Genomic DNA, 21573 nt, shown 5'->3' on the forward strand with positions numbered 1-21573 from the left:
AAGATATAAATATAATAAATGGACACAGAAAGACTGGTCAAACAGTCTGGTGGTGGGATGTGATAATATGAAATCTGAAAATGAATGGATAGGTTCTGTAAAGAAATTATGCTATCATTTAAAGAAAGGGCAAGTGTGATCCAAGTTTAAGGATGATCTCAGCTTCTGATATTTTTTTAAGTAGATGTAATGAAAAATGTCAGTGAAATTATGACCTGGGGAGGAGAAATTAGCTATCTGTTTGTGGAGATCTTTGATGTTCCCTGAAATAGTCAGCCAGTCTTTTTCCTATCTCAACAATATAAATGGCAGAATATTTTTTGCTAGAGACACAGCGAAAAGGTTGCAATATACTGTAAATGTTTCTAGTCCATGATCACCAAAAGGTGGTCAGGGACTGAAGTTCTGATTTTTGGGAGTAGATCATTTCACTCCCAAGGAGAAGGAGTGGAGAAAGAAGAGAGAGAGAGAGAGAGAGAGAGAGATAAGAGATCACTTTATTAGCCATATACAATTTTTTGCATTAGGAATTAGTCTTGTCACATACCCCAGCTTGCTCTCCATGAGACACACAGGCACACAGATAGGGAGAGAGAAGCTTGGGGTCAGAGCACAGGGTCAGCCATTGTACAGCGCCCCTGGAGCAGTTGGGGTTAAGGGCCTTGCTCAGGAGTAGGATTCCTCTGCCGGCTGCGGGATTTCCAGGCCTTCTTCCAGCCACAGGCGCAGATCCTTAGCCACAGAGCCACAGCTCTGCCAATTAGTGGAAGAAAATGTACAGAAAGTCTGGTAGAGAGGAAGAAAGGGCAAGATAGGGGGTGTAGGAAGAGATAAGAGACTAAAGATTAGCAGGTTGAAGGCAGTCTCATTACAAGAGCAAAGTAGCTAGGACAAACGTAGTGAGGAGCTAAAACGTCTTCAGGGGTGCTGTATAAATGGCTGACCCTGCACTCTGACCCCAAGCTTCTTTCCCTTTCTGTGTGTCTCATAGAGAGCAAGTTGGGGTATGCAAAAAGACAAATTTCTAATACAAGAAATTGTATATGGCCAATAAAGTGATCTCTCTAGCTCTCTAAGGTTTTTTAATTTGGGCACATACAGACCTAGACAAGGGACCCAAATAATGAAGTAGCATGAGAAAGAAATAAGGCAAGGCACAAAATTCTGGATGAGTTAAGGTTGGCAGATGGCTTTAGCAGGTAGCGTGGTAAAGAGAGAGATACAGTAGTCTAGGTGTTCCAGGGCCTGAACTGGAATTGGTGCAGAGGGTGAAGGGGTACTTCCTACAAATGTTAGTCAAGAAGGAACAGACAGAATGTACCAGAGAAGAAATATGCTGGGATTAGGAAAGAGAGGGTCAAGCATGCCACTGAGGTTCTTTGAAGAGAAGGAGGAGGATAGGGCTGTAGTGGAGTCATGAGGAAAAGTGATGGAATGGTCTACAGAGCACAGGAAGAAAGGTGTTTGATTTTAGCATTCAGGTAACTTACTCATGCCCTTTCTTACTTTCCCTAATGAACAGAAAGGATATTAAGAATGCGTTAAAAATATATACATAACACTTTATTTAAATGTTGCGCCATAATGTCTCCATAATCCCCACATGAATGCTACACAAGACCTTATAATCACATATTATACTGTAAATGACATATAACCTATGCATAAAAGGTCAAGCCATAAGTAGCAACCTCCAAATAAATTACTAAAATGTATATTGGAAATCAATTTCCCATAGTGAATAATCAATGGATATTTGATATAAATTGTATAGTATATTTGTTAATATATAATTATACATAATAAGCTATGTGGGGTTGTGAAACATTCTGATTGCTTGCATGTGAAAACCAATCATAATTATTTACAAGTTTACAATATGTAATAGTTTAGTACTGTATATAGTACTGTATATAATAGTTGGGACTCTGTAATTCTGTAATTCTGTAGTTTACTCAATACTTATGCTTTATATTTTAGCTGTTTTTCAGAAGAATTCTGATGATACATGTCTCTGTGAAACACCTTGTAACTTGACGCGGTATGGAAAGGAACTTTCGATGGTAAAAATCCCTAGCAAAGGATCTGCACGCTACTTATCAAAAAAATACAACAAAACAGAAGAATACATAAGGTATTGCAATAAAATAGTTTTACAATTATATAGTTTCTAATATACTATACCATGCATAAATAACTTTTCAATAGTATTTACTAGACACTAAAAAAAATAGTGAGTCTTTATTGTACTTTTATATTTGATTTAATTATATTTAATTATAAGAGCAGTAACGTTATAAATGATAAAATCTGATTAGGAGTCTCAGTAGCTTTGATGTTATGCATCATAGCATTAGTCCATTCTTCTTGGCAGATCTGCTCAAACTTTCTCAAGTTGGTTGAAGAAAATCAGTTCTCATATTCTAAAAGTTTTAAATATTTCCAAAGTTTCTCAATGTGATTAAAGTCAATGCTCTGACAGGGAGACTCAAGGACATTTACTTTCTTATCTTTAAACCTAGTGTAGATTTGTCCATGTGTTTTGGGTCATTGTCTTGATGAAAAATGATTTCTGATTTTTCATCCTAGTTTTCTGTTAGGAAGAAAACAAAAACAAAAAACAAAAGTTTCCTCTGAGGTTTACCAGTATATTATTCCATCTATGTTCATCTACTTGTACAGTACAGTATGTTCTTATTAGTCTTGAAAGGCATCCAAGTCTCTCTTGATAAGAAGCATAACTACAACATTATTCTACCATCATCATTCCTGATAGTAGAGATGGTGTTGGCTGAGTGATGTACAGTACCATGTTTAATTGGCATCAGATGTGTAAGGTCATAGCCATGTCAGGACCATATTCCCCAGAATCCTCTGGGGTAACGAGCTGCTGCTTTCAGTCACTTGACGAGTTGCAGGAAGACAATTAGTCAGTTGACTGTTTAAAGAGCCGGAAGCAGTGGCAGAGTTCACTACAAGCTCCTTTTGTGGAGTCCCTGGTATATTGCTGAACATTTGTACCCATTTTATTCACTGAATACTTTCAAATTTGCAGTTGGCTTTACAATTGCATCCCTAAGTACTTTCCTCCTTGCACAGCTACATAGATGGATTGCCTGATAAAGGTGGTGTCTGGATATTATTTCTAAATACTTATCTTCAACATGTGCAAAGAAAAAGATATTAAGGTCTTTGAATATTGATGCAATTAAAACTTTTTTCACTTTTCATATTGTTTATGTAGTGTTTGTTTTAGTTTTGCTTTAAATGTATGGTGTAGGTTGTAAATATACCTAATTCCAACTTCATGCCAATACTACAGGCTTTAAAGCAAAATGTGAAATGTGTTAGTATGTCAAAAGATATCAATACTGGATAAGAAAAGATAAATGGAAGAATCAAAAGATGAACTCTGTTTATTTGGAGCACTGCAGAAAGCTTATGAAGGCTAATGAGAACAGGTACTTTAAAGTTTTATCAACCAATAGTGAAATATAGTCAGATTTAATTGTGTATATGCAGGCAAATAAGTTGTTTAAAAATACACACAATGCCTCATAATATTCAAGTTAAGCAGGGGACAGCAAGGTGCTGTTAAAATAATACCAGTTAACAGAAAAATGACACCACTGGAAAACTGTGGTGTCCTTTGATCCTTGAGTACCAGCTTGTCCTTTCCTTGAGAAACAGACTAGTAGGAATTGGATCTACTAGTATGGTACATTATTTTTCCCTACAATAATGTGGTTGCAATTGTAATTCTGTTTTTTACAAAAAACTACAAGGTCAAATATTTGTTGGATGTACTTAGCTACACAGCAAAACATACAAATATGTAGTCCATTGCAATTGTTTTCACTTTCTACCAATAATGTTACTTTGAAAGATTGTACACAAACTTGGTAATGTTGGACACTGTTAGAGGTGAACAAGGTTGAATTAAAAAAATACAAAAAATCTGGGATAGAATGATAGCAGCTGGAATACAATACATCATTGTATGGAAATAACAATCATCAATGTACAGTATTGCTCTATTTAAAATGCAATGAAACTCCTATTTAAAATGTTATTCCCCCCAAATATCAAAGGTATATTGGATATAGTCTTGCAAGTGGCTTGACAGTGGGTTTTGAAAAACATTAGGATAATAATTTATAATGCATATAAAAGTTCAAGAGTCTATTCGCCCAGTATGGGATTTTTTTTGTTATTGTAGAAAACTGGAATCTATGACCTTTGATTCAAAGATTGGAGTTTGTTTACTATGATTTGGGTTTTGCTGAACACAGAGCTTGGTACGTAGTTATAGGCATATTCAATGTGTGATATGTCATGAAGCCAGGTTAGGAAAAGTGTGTATGATTGTGTAGATCGTTGATTCCTTACAAAACATCTTGAAGAGTAGTTTTCATCTTTCATCTTATTAACACTGCCCTTGGTAAGTTTTTTTGTGTACTGATATCCACAAATTAACAATTCAAGAGACTCATTGTTGTTCTGCAATATTGGATAGTTACTGTAATATATTTCACTAACAGGACTGGCATAATATGGTCATGAGGGTCTTTCAGTTGTTCCAGGTGAAATCAAACTGATAAATTACAGTTTCTCCCATAGATTGTGATGCTCATTTTTGCAAGGAATTTGAGAATTGTACACCTTCCAGATAATTCCTTAAATTCTGTTTTATTTCTACTTTAACCTGTTGGACTAAACTTCCATTTACATCTCTCTTAGCTGTCAGGATAACTGTAGCTAGCACACATCACTGTAGTAGTGGAAGAACATAAGTAATTAATTTCTTCTTGGCACTACTGAGATCAAAAGCTGCCTCATCAGTCTTGTTATATCTACAGTAGGTTAGACAAAACAGTCTATCTTAATTTAAGATAGAGATAGATAAGACTTTATTGATGATTAACAAGATAGTTAAATGTATAATAGACCCATTCCACCTTATCCAACATCTTGTGCAAGTGTGAGTGGTGCCCTTTCTGCATTCCATATTTTTCTTTAACAATTTGCTGCCATTTTCCATTATTTGAAGTTTGGAAAATAACCAAGCTCCTTGATGCTGTTAGTAATGTTTGAATTACCTGGTATATTCTCTGTTTGTGTTCTTATTGGTGGTCATTAACCATACAGCTTTTTAATTATGAACGAACACTTTATTAACACAGTGCTCTATAACTCTTACTACACTAACTCTATCACTGCCTAACTAACTGCCCCTCAATCTACTACTACTATGCAGTTTATATATACACTATTTACATATTCATGTACTGCATCATTTGTGCAGTACAGCAACCTGTAAGGATCACACTCTGCTAATATCTGTAATATCCTTACAGTACCTTTTCTTCCCCCAGGTTATTCTGAATGCTGAAGTTAATGGTTTTCCCTACTCAATTCACACTAACCATGCTATTAAAGAGTCAATTTACATAGTGACTGTAAGCAAAGACACTGTCTTGTATGTTGGTTGTGTTGTCATGCACAGAAGTAACTACTTTTAATGTAACATCAGACTGTCTGACAGCTTCAGCTAAAACTAACATCATGTGTATCATCTAATTTTGTCACATGCATCTTTCATTCTAGTGTGCAATCTAATGATTGGTTAAAATAAGAAAAATGTACCAAGCTTGTCCACATATTAGTTGTGATGGATAGGGAGTTGCAACCAATTAAATCCTCATGGTATTTGGATAATACTCCAGTGCAATTAAATGGAAATGTCTTTTAAAAGGTCATTTCATGGCCCAGAGCAAGGTTATCAATCAGTTCTTTAAATTCAGGTTTACCTATACTATGCTTTACCTTGGAGCACCCTCGTCAAGGTTCAACAATGCATCAACATTGGCTACAAAAGAACAAGTAAAGTTAATTCCATGCTGAAAAACTGTAAGGAGAAACAAAGTTAATATCCAATATTGAGTCGATTCTAAGGCAATGTAAGACATGTCAAAGATACAGGTACAGTACCAGCTGCTGAGGGAACTAGAGACGACACAGAAGGCACAGTAAGCCTGTAGAACTGTGGAGATAGGTGAGAGACAATTCTTTTAGATGTAACACAATCATTTTTTTAGTACCATGCTAATTACCCAAACATTAGTCTTTACAAGACATTCTATATTAAAAACTAATAACAGGCCACTTTTTAGCAGTGAAAACATTGGACAAGATCATGGATTTCAATACACGACGTCCTGCTTTCATTATCCCAAATCCAATGGCCAGCTGGAAAAAGAAGTTAAGTCAGAATTCTATTAGAAAAAGGCATGGGAGATTTTGTATCTTACACTTCTCAACTACTGAGCTTCATGTTTTGAACGTAGAGATTCTCCCGCAAATGTCCTGATGAACCACAAACTGCATACCACGCTACCTGCAATATGAAAGCTGTTTTAATTGACTAGTACTGGAGTAAATGAAAACACTGCATGTTAAAGACGCATACTGTAAGTGGAAACAGCTATACAATTAATTGAAAAATGGCTCTGCAAAAAAGTTAAAATATCGTAGAAAACCAGTAATTGGAGGTGTGGAGTAATTGGAGGTCCAGTGAGATGTCCATAGTAAAGAAAGACTTTCAGAGGCTGAAGTTACATACCTCATATTACATAACATGTAATTTTACAAAATGTTGTTGCATTTGCATAAAAGTATTATCATTTATCTTTTTTTAACAGGGACAATTTTCTTGTTTTGGACATTTTCTTTGAAGCCCTTAACTATGAAACTATAGAGCAGAAGAAAGCTTATGACGTGGCAGGATTGTTAGGTAAGTCAATAGCAAATGTGTGTGTGTGTAATACAGGTTATTTTCATTCTTAATCTCAGTTTTCTAAACTATTTGTCATCTTTTGCTCATTAGGTGACATTGGAGGTCAGATGGGATTGTTTATTGGTGCAAGCATTCTTACAATACTAGAAATACTTGATTACATTTATGAGGTAAGTACACACATGCATCCTAACTTTCCATCAGCTTTCACTTTCAACAAAACTAGATCCATGGTTCTGTTCAGGAGAGTGAGTTGGTTGATTGGGGAGTGAGTGAGAACACTTAATTTACTTTCTTATCTGTTATTACTGAACAATAATATAGATGTATTGTTATAAAGTTTAAAATATTAAAAAAAAGGTGTAAAAAGTTAAGAATATTCTCTGAAAATGATAAAATGAACTATTATTGCAACACTGATCTAATTTGCAGATACAGGAAGTCCCACAAACACATATTCACAATTCACAGATCTCTCAAGGCACCTAACATTATGAACACAAAGGTTTTACTGTATTCATCTTCTGCAATATTGACAGCACTCTATGGATCCTCAGCTATCTTTCTCCACTTTGGATCCTTTACAAAAAAATGTGACAGATAAAGTAAAACAAAAATACAACAATGGAAACACAGAGAACATAGAATAAATTTACAATGAAATGCTTCAAACTCATGTGTTAACATAATTGTTGTCAATTACAGTTTCTTTTATTTATTTTTTTTATTTTAGAGAACAAAACAAAACCATTTTACATATAAACCACCATTATTCAGCCTTACATCACAGGCAAAAATGGTCTATTCCTGTTTGTTCCCCTAGTATTTTACAATTATATAACTTTTAAACAAAACTATATACATTCAAAAGAAAGAAGATGTATACAGTACATTTATGAATATGAAAAGGGAGGAGTATAAAAGTACCTATGCAGATTTTTTTTTAAAAGCAATTAAGGTGTTACGACCCCAAGTGTCTAGTGGTAAAGGGGTGTAACATTTAGGATAATTCTTTTGGAAGCAGGGGGGTTTTGGTGAGGGACCAGGAAGCGTGATAACAAGGGTAAGGAACTAGAGTGGTGCCAAAGGAAAGAAAATAACAAACAAAATGGAGCTGGCTAGGACAGTGGGGGAAAGCTAATCTGACTACAAAAGAAAACCCGAAACACACGGTCTTTGGTGTCAACACCCTAGCTAACCTGCACTGACTACCCAAAACCATACAAGACAAATGGCACTCACCCGTACTAAACTAGTGTACTAATACAAAATCAACTAAGTGTTTAAAGTGTACCCAACAACCTAAACTAACCTTATATACAAAAGTTCACACAAAAACACAAGTGAACCAGGAATACAAATAAGGGAAAACAAGAGTAATCAACAGGAGCAGGGTACAAAAGAACACAAAAGTTGAACATGTAACACTTTAGGGCAAGGTAATGGAAAAACAAGGATGAACACACAAACAAACGAAAGTACAAAGAAACTAACAGAAAACCAACAAAACAACAACGCTATACGAAAATACACACACACACACACAAAGCAAAACAAACCAATAAACAAAGCCGAAGCAATAACCAGAAGCGAAGCGAAGCGAAGCGAAGCGATAACCAAAACCAAACAGGACCGAAGTCAAACGAAAGACCTTTTCTTCCTGAAAGCCTCCATGTTATATAGTGAATAAAATGATTTCTGATTGGCTGAGGGCTGATTGGTGATGACATCATATTGAAACAGTGGTGTGATGGTTGGCCAATGGGGAAGGGAGAACAATCAAGGGTCAGCAGCGTGGACATAACAGAAAAAACACACACAGAACACACACTGGGACGTAACAAGGCTTCACTATATATAAGAATGCAATCTCTTTACAAATTAGCATTTGATTTAATAGTAAACCAATAGTGTATTCTCTTCCATTTCAATTCTTACTGTACTTTAAAAAGGAGTTAAACAAAATTGATCTTTTTATTACAATGTAAAATGTCACCTTCTCATATAATTCAAAATAATACACATATCTTTATATAATCCATTACGGCATCTGAAAAGAAATCTTAACTTTAATATAATGGTTATTATAGCACTATATATTTTCATTTTATATCTCATAATTATGTTTCATTGGGTTGTGTTATTCTAAATTAAATAATTTGAAAATATTTATTTAAGAATGAAAGAAATGTATATAAATGCTATACAGATATTAAATGATATCTTAACTTGGTGATTGATATTACAGTATATAGTATTTTGCCTGATGAAGATGAAACTGTTAAATCAGTGTTAACCATTCAACACTCAAGAATGAAATTTATACTGGTAATAATTCAAGTAAGTAGCTGCATCAGCATTTGTAGTCTGCAAAGGAAGAGGTGAAGTTTTATTCCATGATGAAAGGAAAAGAAAAGAGACACAATGTTTCAGCTGTGGAGCCTTCTTCAGTTGTAAGGGACAGAGAAGAACTGGCAGATAAATAAAGGGAGAACAAAAGACGGAGCAATAGGCCATGAAGCAGGTGACAATGAGTCTCCAAGCTCAAAGAGTACAGGAGAAGAGGTGTCAAAATAGAAAGGACTTAGAAGGAGATGAGTCTGTCATTTAGAGATGGGGAAGGTGTGATATATGTTTCAGGATAATTTTGGTTTTGGATGTCTTTCTGCAATAGAATTTTCAAAACCCCTCTGTGTGAATGCAGATGGACAGATCAGCAAGAGCGTGGCCATTAGAGATAAAATGGGAAACCATCAGAGATACAAAAGATGCAGTAAATGAGGTTACTGGAAATACATGATGTCATCTGTGTGATCTGGAATGTCCAGAGGGGCCTTGAATGTGTGTTGTATTGTATATACAGTATATTTGCAGATGAAACAACAGATTCTGTTGCAGTTGAAAGTACCTGTGGTGGATAGTTGCTGTGGGCAGTCAAGGGAGCTGTGAACAAGAAGGTTGCCCATATTAGGTGGTCGGTGATATGAGATGATGGGGCAGTCAGGAAAGAGGGTACTAGTGGAGAGGTCATCCTGTAAAATGGGGAAGTTGTTATTAATGGCCCTGGGAATAGAAAAGGTGTTTGGGTGTTAGGGCAGCACCAATGGAATGCAGTTGTGAGTCTGGGAGCTACTATTTGGGTTAATAATAGAGGTATTTTTGGCTCAAGAGAGCCATGTCAATAACATGTGTAGGATATCCTCTGTTAATGACAAAAAAAAGAGTGCATTTTGAGGGTTTAGTTATGGAGGCCTATGTCATCACTGCATAGGAAATGTGAAAAGGGGAGTTTTAGTATGTATGGAATGGAAGGAGCTGTCATTCTGTCATTCACTCACACAGAATATACTGTAGCTATGTAAATTAGTGGGTTTGTAAGTTGAAATTTGTGGATGGTTAATGGAGAAATTTTTGTCCAGAAACAGAAGAGTAGTGGAAGATAATTCTATACTTGAGGGATGGATGAAAGTTGGTGAAATGATGCAGGAAATGCTCTAGTTGGTCATTAGAACAGGTGGAGGCACCAACACAGACATCGGTGTATCATCTGTAGAGGTCAGGGACAATGTTGATATAGAAAGCATTCAGTACCCCCCCCCTTCATGGGCGGCTCCTGAAGCCCATATAAATAAGTGAGCTGCACAGCACTGGGGGGAGGAAAAACCTCATTTAACTGAAAGGAAACCTCTGGGAGTCTGCCCCCTCCTCCAGGGTATAAACCTTTATTGGGTAGAGAAAGGGGGGGTCAGGTAGAGCTCCGGAGACTTAAAACAAAGAAAAGACAAGTACACAAGCACAAAAACGACCACAGAATGAAACCTGGGAGAACAGGGTAACAAACCACAATAAACAGATAGGAACCAAAAGTTCCACAACACAGGGGTCAGGGGGAGCAGAGAGAAGGGGAAGTGAAAAAATCAACACACAAAGCAAAAAACAACAAAAAAAAAAACGGGGAAAAATACCGCAGACTGGGCAACAGGAACGTTCACATTCTATCACTGATATCGGAGTGGACAACCCGAGGAAAGCCAGACCGTAGTCTGCTCACAGTCATGGATGTCCAGGGTAATATCCAGCAATAAGAATGCAGGAATGGCAAAAAAGGCTCACCAAACTAACGCTGATAACGGCAGAAGACAACCTGAGGAAAGCCAGGCAGCAGCCCGCTCACAGACACTGATGTCAGGAAGGTGATATCCAGCAATTAGAATGGGAGAGGAAAAAAGGCTCACCACCCTATCGCTGATATCGGAGTGGACAACCCGAGGAAAGCCAGGCACGACACCCGCTCACAGACACGGATAACCGGAGTGATATCCAGCGATGAGGACAGGATGGCCAGCTCAACATTCAATCACGGATGCCAGCAAGACAACTCGAGGAAAGCCAGGCAGCAGCCCGTTCACAGGCACAGGAGTAAAAAAAAAGGCACCCCGCGATATGAATAGAAGAGCTGAGAGAAAAAAAAGCCCAGAGAAAAAAAACTGCGGAAAAACAAAAAGCGCCACTCACAGGGTCAGTAGGTGGCTCAGCATTCTGTCACGGATGTCGGAAAGGACAAACCGTGGAGAGGCAGGAGAGCGGAAAAAGACCCATATGCGTAGCGGCAGACCGTGGAAAAAGCCCGGGCTCAGCAGTTCAGGAGTCGAATAGAAACCAATGCCCTCAGGCAGCGGACGTGGGGCGACCTGGATGCAAGGCGGGTTTCAGGACATCCGAACGTCAATGCTGAGTGAAGCAGAATAAGTGACCCGGAAATATATAGCCCCAGGAAGAGAGAGACACCGGAAGGAGAGCAAAGCACAGGAAACTAGAGACAGGACAGAGTAGGAGTGCCCTCTGGCTGCAGAGGGCGTGACAGCTGATAAAGAAGTTTTTATTTACAACCTTTGGCAACTGATGCAACTGTCCCATCACTCACATCTCAACCTTTCTCTACAGCCTTATAACACCACTGGTCGAAGGGCTTCCTTTATGTATTATATATTTCATATGTTTCAACCTAGGCAGCAGCCATATGACCCTGAAGCTCTCAACTGGCTACCCACTGAAGCTAAGCAGGGTTGAGCCTGGTCAGTATCTGGATAGGAGACCTCCTGGGAAGCTATGGTTGCTGCTGGAAGTGGTGTTAGTGGGACCAGTGGGGGGCACTCACCCTGCTGTCTGTGTGGGTCCTAACGCCCTGGTATAGTGGTGGGGACACTATACTGTAATGGGCACTGTCTTTTGGATGAGATCTTAAACTGAGGTCCTGACTCTCAGTGGTCATTAAAGATCCCTGGGTATTTCCCCATAAGAGTAGGGAGTTATCCCGGTGTCCAGGCCAAATTTCCTCCCTCGGTCTTTACCGTGGCCTCCAAATTGTTCACATGTATGATTGCACTTGTCCTGCAATGGACTGGTGCCCCATCCAGGGTGTACCCTGCCTTGCGCTCATTGCTTGCAGGGTAGGCTCCGTCTTCCCACGACTCCGTATGGTATAAAGTGGTTTGGCAAACGACATGACATATTTCAACCTTCACTTGTTCTACTATATGTACTTGTAATTGTTCTATATTCTGGTAACATATACTTGTAATGCTAATCTTTCATGCAAGTTGCTTGGATGCCAATTTTCTCTTGCTGACCTCCAGGTGATGAAATCTAAGCTTCACCGGCTTGTAAAACCCCAGAAAGATCCAACCAAGAAGCAGCTGGGTAGTGTAGCAACTTTGGGATTGGAAGATATGAAACCTCAGGTAAGCCCATTAATGATTAAATAATAAAAGGCAATAGGAAACCTCTGTTTATGAAATGAAATTCTTAAGGATAAAACTGAACCTGTTTTAGGACTGAAAATTATGGAACAGGTAAAGGTTTACTCCATCCTGAATGGAAAAGAAAGACAACTTTTCAGCTATAGAGCATTTAGCCAAAATGTTGTTTCAATTATTTTCCTTTCAGCATGGAATAAACCTTTATGTGTTCTTTTGCAGACTATGCATGCTGACACAGCTACCTACTCGAACCTCTTCAGATATACATCAGCTGAAACACTACTGTAGCTCTGAATTTTTTTTTTAAATATACATTTGTAATTCTTGTGTGATACTGGCAAAAGATGAATATTTTGCAAGGCTTTGTAAATACCACAATGTTCTGGTTTGAGTATTATGTTTTTTATTTTAATTTATGATATATAGTGGGGGAAACAAGATATTGAATACAAAATGTATATTTTAAATAGGTTTATCCATATAATGGATTAACCTATTTACATTTTAACAAGATATATTTTTATATGTGCAATCGAGCTATTGCTCTATTCTCTACATGGCTTGGTACTTCAGAACTTGTTTGACAAACCCCCCAACTTGCAACCTTCATTTGTCTAATTGTGTTCTCCTGTCTGTCCCCCAAGTACATCTACATACTGTAGTATGGGTGACAGGGCCTTCTCTTGCAATATGCCAGAACTCTGGAATGTATTTCCTCAGGATATTAGAAATACCTTCCCTGAGCATTTTCAAATCAAGGCTCAAACCCTTCTTTAGAATGACTGCTTTCCTACTGCATTCCAAATCTTTATATAATAATAATTATTATTGACTCAAGTTGAACTAATCTCATGTTGAAAGATGATATGCATTACACTGAGTGACTAAGCTGCTTTGTACTGGATGATAAAACAGAATACATTAATATCTGGCAAAATCTAAAGTGCACAATAAAACCCGTGTAAATAGGTAAACTCTTAAATGCCAATGCATTGTGAACATTATTTTTTCCTACAGGAATCCTGCGAAATGGTGAGAAGCCATCCTGAAGGAGGATATGCTGCCACAATACTCCCTAACCATCATCACCATTCCCATTGTGGTGTGTTTGAAGATTTTGCCTGCTAGAATGCCTGGTTATTTGGTCTCCATGAAAATAAATTTTCTCTGTGCTGGAATTGGGTTCTATTACAAACCCTTATACTTAAGAAGTTGGTTCTACCTTTTTTGTCATCACCAGTGAAAGCTACAGCCAAAGTCTTTAACACCAAGCCTGTGCTGATCACAGACCGGTTACCTAAAGGCACAGAGTGGATTACACATTGTGGTCCTGATGAAGAATTGTACCTTTTTTTTTCTTGTCTTCTGGGAAGCTGTCTTACTTTACAATTTCTATACCGTGGATTTTACTACAGAAGACAAGGACTGCATGTTATCTCGATACAATTTATACTTTTTAAGAATATATTTATGCCTATTCATAATTATAACTATCATCTTTTTGATTTTGTACATGTATGGATTGTGGAGAACACCCTTCATTTAAGGGTTTGGATCGGACACTTTATGTTAAATATAATGTTTCCCTGTCCCATTACTAGATGATGTGGAAAATAATATTGGAAGAGTACTGAAGAACTCTAAAATCAGTACAATACCGTTTTTGTAACTTCCTGGAGAAGTTACTGTCTTGAAATAAAAACACTTGAAAAGTGAGATTGAAAACATGCATTATTAACCACAACGGTGAAAGAAGTATTCAGAAGCTTTAGCATATTAAAAAAAAAATAATATACTGTATATGATATTTTAAAATTGATTTTAAATATTAATTTGATTCTCAAGAAAAGGAATGTCAAATGTCTGTATTGATTCTTACTAAATTTTACAAAAAGCTAATTTGGAATGAAAGCCATAAGTAATGAGAGCTCTTTTATCTACTATATATATATACTGTATTTATATATAATATACATTTAGAAAATTACAAACAATTGTGAGCAAACATGAGGGAACTAAATAAATTCTAATGCAACTGGTTTAATTTGAAATAAAAAGGATCAGAAATTTAATATTTTAAGTTAGTTGGCAGTTTAAGTTAGTGTGTATACAAAATAAAGACGTACCCCAAAGCACAAAGAAAATTACATTTTTTCAGAAACATAATAATTCTGAAACATGAATGGATAAGTCCATATACATTTTTTATGTCCATTACAGTTATCACTAGTGGAATAGTTTTAAGATGGTGATGATAAATTAAGTCCTTATAACTTAATTTAGTTTAATTGTCTGGATAATTCCTTAAAATTCCTTAATCGTGCCCTTGTAGAATATGGTCATCTATTAAAGGATTACTAATGGATTGCTCCAATATGTGCTTTTTAATTTCATAATATAATTTATTGCTCACTCTCAGAGACAGGTCTTAGTGTGCAAATCAGGTGGTCTCTTGTCCAACCTGCTCAAAGCAACCAATTCCTTCCCTTCCTCCAAAAAAGCTCTTCTTGAATTAAAAATAAAAACTTCAGTTGCACACATTCATCTGGAAGGTTTTGATAAAGATTTCACGGTATATAGCAGATAGGACGGTGTTTGTCTTGTTTAATATTTCTAAGAAAGAGTTTTCACTTGCCCAGTGCTGAATTTCACTGTAACTGAGCACAGAAATTTCAAGAATGTTTTAAAGAGACCTCAATAATGGAATTGCTGCTTCCAGGTCAATGTCACTTTGCAAGGGCAAAACTTTGATGGTGGAGACAATGGGAAATTCATAAAATTCAAAATTCAGAATTCGCAAGGATGAAAAAAATCCATATATTTATGGCTGGGTGAATACTCAAGTAATTTTAAACTATAAAACCTTTCATACAACACTCCACAGTTCATTTTTCTAAATATTAATCTCATAAACTAGATATAAACATTCAAAATGTTATTTTAATCACCCTATTTGTGTATGTATTACTATACATAGAAATTATTTAGACAAGATATGTCACACTATGCATAACATTAAGAACATTTAACTTGCATATAATTCATTACCATGTCATGAATTTTTAACGTGTAGAAATCGCATATCAGATAGTTTGATAGGTTCTACACCATATGCCAGCCTCTAATTGCACAATGCATTAGCCATGGATACTTCCATAATCCTATTACCGTATAATTATATATATATTCATATATATCATAGCAACCCACTGCAGCTAAGCGGTTTTGAGCCTGACCAGGACCTGGATGGGAAAGCTAAAGATGCTGCTGGAAGAGGTGTTAGTGGGGCCAGTAGGGGGTGCTCACCCTGTGTGGATCCTAATGCCCCAGTATAGTGATGGGGAAACAATACTGTAAAAAGGCGCCGTCCTTCAGCGAGGACCTCACTCTCAGAGGTCATTAAAAATCCCAGGATGTTTCTTGAAAAGAGAAGAGATGTTACTCTGGTCTCCTGGCCAAATTTCCCAGTGGCCTTTACCGATCATGTCCTCCTAATAATTCCCATTTCTGAACTGGCTTCATAACTCTGTTCTCCTCCCCACTGATAGCTGCTGTGTGGTGAGTGTACTGGTGCACTTTGGCTGCCGTTGCATCATCCAGGTTGATGGAACACATTTGTGGTGGAGGGGAGTACCCATTACCTGTAATTATTATTATTTCACAACATGAAATTAATGAGGCAAGAGCAAAAGCTGATTATTAACTGGAGAAGCCACTCGGTACTATTAGGGTTCTATTTTATTTTGTACTAACCTCTTAACAGACTTAACAGATTCAAATAATTAATTCAGAAAATAGATATTTGCTTTACATAACCATGCCTTGTTTTTTCATCTGAATCTATATAAATATACTTTCTGCAAAAATATCTATTTTTTTTTTAATGATGTACTGTACATGCAAATACTCATCCTTAACTAAAAGTCAGAATCTTATTTCTATTCCAGTGGTATATCTGATGTCAGAATTGTGTATCCTAGATTTTGAAAATTCCATACGCATTTCTAAATTTGTAATATTCTTTAATTGTAGGATTTGTTGTATTTTTTTATTTTATAGCCCTAATTTCTGGTAACTGATACCATATTGTGTGTTCACATTGATAATTCACCAGTTTGGACTCTGTTTTGTCTTTTATGTATTGTATGTTTTTTACTTAATTGTTATCAAGAAAGAAAGTATTATAGCAAGAATACAGTAGAACATTTAAAATGTGACTAAAAAGAATTCAAACAAAAGTGGTTATCAGAAAAAATATACATGCAGTATAAACATGGAAATGTAGAGAAGAAATTGAAAAATCATGATAATGAATGGGAAATGTGTATTACAATTTGTATAGAGGTCTATTGTTGTGACTTTGAATTGTTTAGTTTAAAAATTTTATAAATGTATTGACAAATAAAAATAAAATATTAAACTAAAATGTATTCATTCAAACTTTTTCAGTACATGTATCAATATTTACCTTTTTTATATATGTGTCCATCTTTATTTACCTTCTGTTCTTTCACTTAGTGGCTGTGACAGATTCAACACTCTCTTCATCTATGCAACATACAGAAGAGTTAGACCATGCTCAGATGTTTTAAATGCAAGTCAAGAAAAGTTGTGCAAAAACTGCAATGTCTGAGTTTATCGGAAATAGATAAATTACTGAATACCACCAGTTTCCTAAAGCTCTTCTAAAAGTTTTTTTATTGTTTTAGACTTTTTAGTTTGAGAAACATTTTCAAATCTGATGACTGGAGGGGTTCAGAGATAGATGGCAGGGTCGCTCTGTTGAAACCCAAGCTAAAGTTAGCATTTCAACACTGCTTAGACATTTTTTATGCTCAGTTCTGGATTTCTGATCCCAAGGGAACTTTAGGGCGAGTGATAATTTGATCTTATCTGCAACTTTTTTTTTTAGACTTTTGGCCGCCTATGTTGTACAGTATATTGCCATGCTGAGAAATTGAATTCCAAAACAGAGTCAGATCAAAATTCTTAAGAAAGCCCATTCTACCAGGTAAGCTCTCTTAATTTTGTCATTTAAGCTACAACTAGATGTATAACTGGAATCAACATCTAATAGTTCTTGTAAAAAAAAAAACTTACAATGGCCTGAAGTTCCTACACATTTCAATACCATTTTTAAAGCATTTGTCAGCTGATTCAAACTTTGTCTAAATTCCACCAATTCCACCAAATTCCAAGAACTTTTCTCAGTGGATTTGATTGTTTTTGACCTTTTGATTTGGGGAACCTATAAAATCTGATGACTGGTGGGCTTTAGAGAGACATTGCGAAACTGCTAGTTGAATTTAGGATTAGCATTCCCACACACTTTTTACACTCAAAGCTGGAGTTTGGGGCCCAAGACAACTTTATAATGAATGACAATGTGCTCGTATGTCCAACTATTTTTTTCAGAGATGGTGCGGTGCATTGTTTAGTAGTCGTATCCCAAAACTGAGACAGTCAGATCAATCATTATAAAATAATAATAATAACTTAAAGAGATTTCATCAATGGTTTTGATTGTTTCACACTTTTTGGTTTGGGGAACATGTCAAAATTCAGGGACTGGATTGCTTCAAATATTGATTGCGGAATTATTCATTTGAAATCCCAACTAGGGTTAGATTTCCACACCACTTAGGTAATTTTTACACTCTGCGGCCTAAGTCAGCTTTAGCATGTTATCTCTGGATATCTCTGCCCACTAAACCTCTTTCCCACAATTTCACGTACGGCAAGGTCACGTAGCTGATTCACAGCTGGATACAATTTTATCTTTTCCTGTGAAAGCAAAAAATCAGATATTTTTCAACATTTTTCAACTATCACTCTGAGTAATCTCACTGTGTTAGTCTCACTGTATGCCCCAGTGCATCCCTCAATGTTCACACATAAAATAAAAAACCCGTTTTCCGCATTGTCACCTCGCACCAGGGTGGAAGGAAAAGTGCCCACGGTCATTTTTTTCACTGACAGATGGTACAAGCCGGTTGCAGTGTGGTGACTGTACAGCACTCTGGTCCCCTGCGCATAACAGGGCTGCTAGCTGCTGGCTGCTGGTGCTGAAGGAGGTCATCTGTAGCTCATCTGGAAAAACCTCTGTTGAGCAAAACAGGAGACAGGAGCAGCGAGGGCAAAAGCCTAGGAATCTGAATTTGTTATAATGTTATTAATAACATATTCCATATTACATTTAAATTTGAATATTTTTACAAATATAAGAAGAGGTTCACAATAAGCTATAATAGTGGACTATTTTTATGCATTCAACTCTGATCGCTCTTTGAACGGCCTTGGTGCAGTTCGCTAAAATTACAGTGTTCATTACCGCTACAAGGACAATATGATTTTTTTTTCCAAAAAAGAAATGTCAAAATGTTCACTTGTGATACTTTAGCTGCTTAGTTACACAATTCCATATTAATATAACTATCAAAGTGATGTTAAATCACTACACCATTTATCTTTTTAAAATAACAGCAAGTGGTGTTCTTACTATGTACACTGTATTCTTAGAAAAGGATAAAACGTTATAACATTTTATGAAGTACAGAATATAAACTTAAAAATGTTAGAACAAGCACGTTAAAACTATAACCCATGTAAGATAGCAAGTTAAGGCTTTGAGGTTAAAAATTATTTATGCATAATTAAAATATTTATGATGAAAGTGGAAGGTTGTGTACTTTTGTCCAACTGAGCAATCTTGCTTTTTTAAAATATACTAACTTTTTTTGTTTGATGTTTAATGTTTGATATGCTATAATACAGTTTAAATTATTAAAAGTCTAAAAAGTATACAACTTAAATTCTTAATTGGAAAACGATTGTCCCTCAGCAGTGACCAGGATTCGAAACCGGGCATTTTCTGGCAACAGCTCAAATGTTGTACAGATGCAGCCATTCAAAGTGCGCGTTACAGACACGTACCACAGGTGGAGTCGCGCATTGTGACGCAAGATGACGCGCGGCACCGCAGTACGTGATTGGTTGACCGACAGGGGCACTCGTGGTCCGTTGGTCTGTCGTAGAAAGACTTACAGTAAACGTCTTTGCTGTGCCCGTTGTAGATATTGAATTTTACCACTGAAGGGAAATCTTAGTAGCTGAGCATAAAAAGAATAGGAGCATACTGTAACGCGTGTGAAGGCCATAAACGATATTAATTTTGGAACATAAACATACAGTACAGATGCAGCCATTCAAAGTGCGCGTTACAGACACGTACCGCAGGTGACGTCGCTCAGTATGACGCAAGATGACGCGGGGCACCGCAGTACGTGATTGGTTGACCGACAGGGGCACTCGTGGTCCGTTGGTCTGTCGTAGAAAGACAGTAAACGTCTTTGCTGTGCCCGTTGTAGGTATTGAATTTTACCACTGAAGGGAAATCTTAGTAGCTGAGCATAAAAAGAATAGGAGCATACTGTAACGCGTGTGAAGGTCATAAACGATATTAATTTTGGAACATAAACATACAGTGTATAGCTGGTCTTGGTACTTTAAAGAAAAAAATACACACCAGTATTCCATTTCTCCCTAAACATTTTAAGCTTCGAAGTCTTTAACTAACGCGATACCGGAGTCAACAAGCATACTTTTAGAATTTGATTAAAAGGGAATATAATATGGAATCGCGTATCTAAAGAATTTAATAATGGTATTCGTGTGCTGCGACAGGGCTGTGTAGGGCTGTTTCGCCTGCCTGTTCATGTGAGCTGTCTTGTAGACGTGACTACCAGCTGACAGGTTGTGTTTTCGAATCCAGCTGGTGCTGGTCTTTTCTTTTAACAAACATTTCTTCGAAAAAATAGAATAGCGATATTATGGACAATCAATTGACTTTTATATTTCAAAATATCGCAACATGATCGATATTTGCGATATTTTGAACATATCTTCCCTTCTGACAGCGGTGCCTGCTTCTATTGTGTGTGTGTGTGCAACAGAGTAAATTTTTAATAGCGTTTTAAGCGAATAGGTAATTAGATTGCTCGTAAACCTAATCGCTTTTTCTACATAAACACAGCATGATTACTCTCTGAAAATGCTTTTCCTTTATTTTTAAAGTAGGCTCAGATTTCAACTATAGATCGTATTATTATAAACTTTCTTGGAAAAATGTATTTTATGTAAACCATGTTTGCTATTAATTCATTTAGGGCTAAAATACGTTCATTGTCTTCCAATCGAGTCGAGTTGACATTGGAAGCCTGCCACACCCGGACTGTTAAACCAACGCATTAGCACGTCAAAGCCCATTGAGGGTATTGAGCCAGTATTGGCTTTAGTATTCCCCCCCTCTCCCCTCAATTCAATTCAATTCAAGGTGTTTTATTTGCATGACAGATGGGTACAAGCAGTGTTGGGTATGTATATTGTAACGCTTACGGCAGACAGGCACTGTGTAACAGCCGGCGCACCAGAGCAGCGCACCGAGGGAGCGTCTGCATTTATAACTTGGTTTTTAAAATTAGTCAAGCAATATGAAGCATCTTCTTTTACTTTTGAGTCCCTTAAATACATTGAACACAGCTTTCTCACCACTTAAGATTGCTCTTGATACCATCCTTACACAAAGCAGAAGGGAGATTTTAGTGCCTGAGCATAAAAAGAATAGGAGCATACTGCAACGCGTGTGAAGTCCATAAACGATATTAATTTTGGAACTTAAACGTTCAGTATATGGCTGGTCTCGGTACTTTAAAGAAAACATACACACCAGTATTCCATTTCTCCCTAAACATTTTAAGCATCGAAGTCTTTAAGTAACGCGATACCGGAGTCAACAAGCATACTTTTAGAATTTGATTAAAAGGGAATATAATATGGAATCGCGTATCTCAAGAAATTAATATGCAATAACTGAGTCAAGGGACTCAGAGGATCCAAGGCTAGACTGAGTATAATAGGCTTCGGGCTTCTATTGTGACATCTACTGTAAATTACAGAAATGTTAAAAGTAAACAAAATAAAGTAACTAAAATGTGGTCTAAAATCACCCCTTTAGACACC

The 21573-nt window shown here is 36.7% G+C and overlaps 1 protein-coding gene across 1 annotated transcript in view; it reads left to right on the forward strand.

Moving 5' to 3' along the window:
- asic4a (acid sensing ion channel subunit family member 4a) overlaps positions 1-16974 on the forward strand; it is a 117712-nt gene extending 100738 nt beyond the window's left edge. The window contains exons 6-10 of the mRNA XM_088930526.1: positions 1981-2134; positions 6702-6793; positions 6887-6966; positions 12433-12537; positions 13573-16974. Coding sequence (XP_088786652.1) covers positions 1981-2134; positions 6702-6793; positions 6887-6966; positions 12433-12537; positions 13573-13683 — 542 coding nt within the window. The 3' untranslated portion in view covers positions 13684-16974. The remainder of the gene's footprint in view (positions 1-1980; positions 2135-6701; positions 6794-6886; positions 6967-12432; positions 12538-13572) is intronic.
- The last annotated feature ends 4599 nt before the right edge of the window (positions 16975-21573 follow it).

Source organism: Atractosteus spatula, chromosome 13 (assembly GCF_055471065.1).
Source record: "Atractosteus spatula isolate fAtrSpa1 chromosome 13, fAtrSpa1.hap1, whole genome shotgun sequence".
Classification (NCBI taxonomy): domain Eukaryota; kingdom Metazoa; phylum Chordata; class Actinopteri; order Semionotiformes; family Lepisosteidae; genus Atractosteus; species Atractosteus spatula.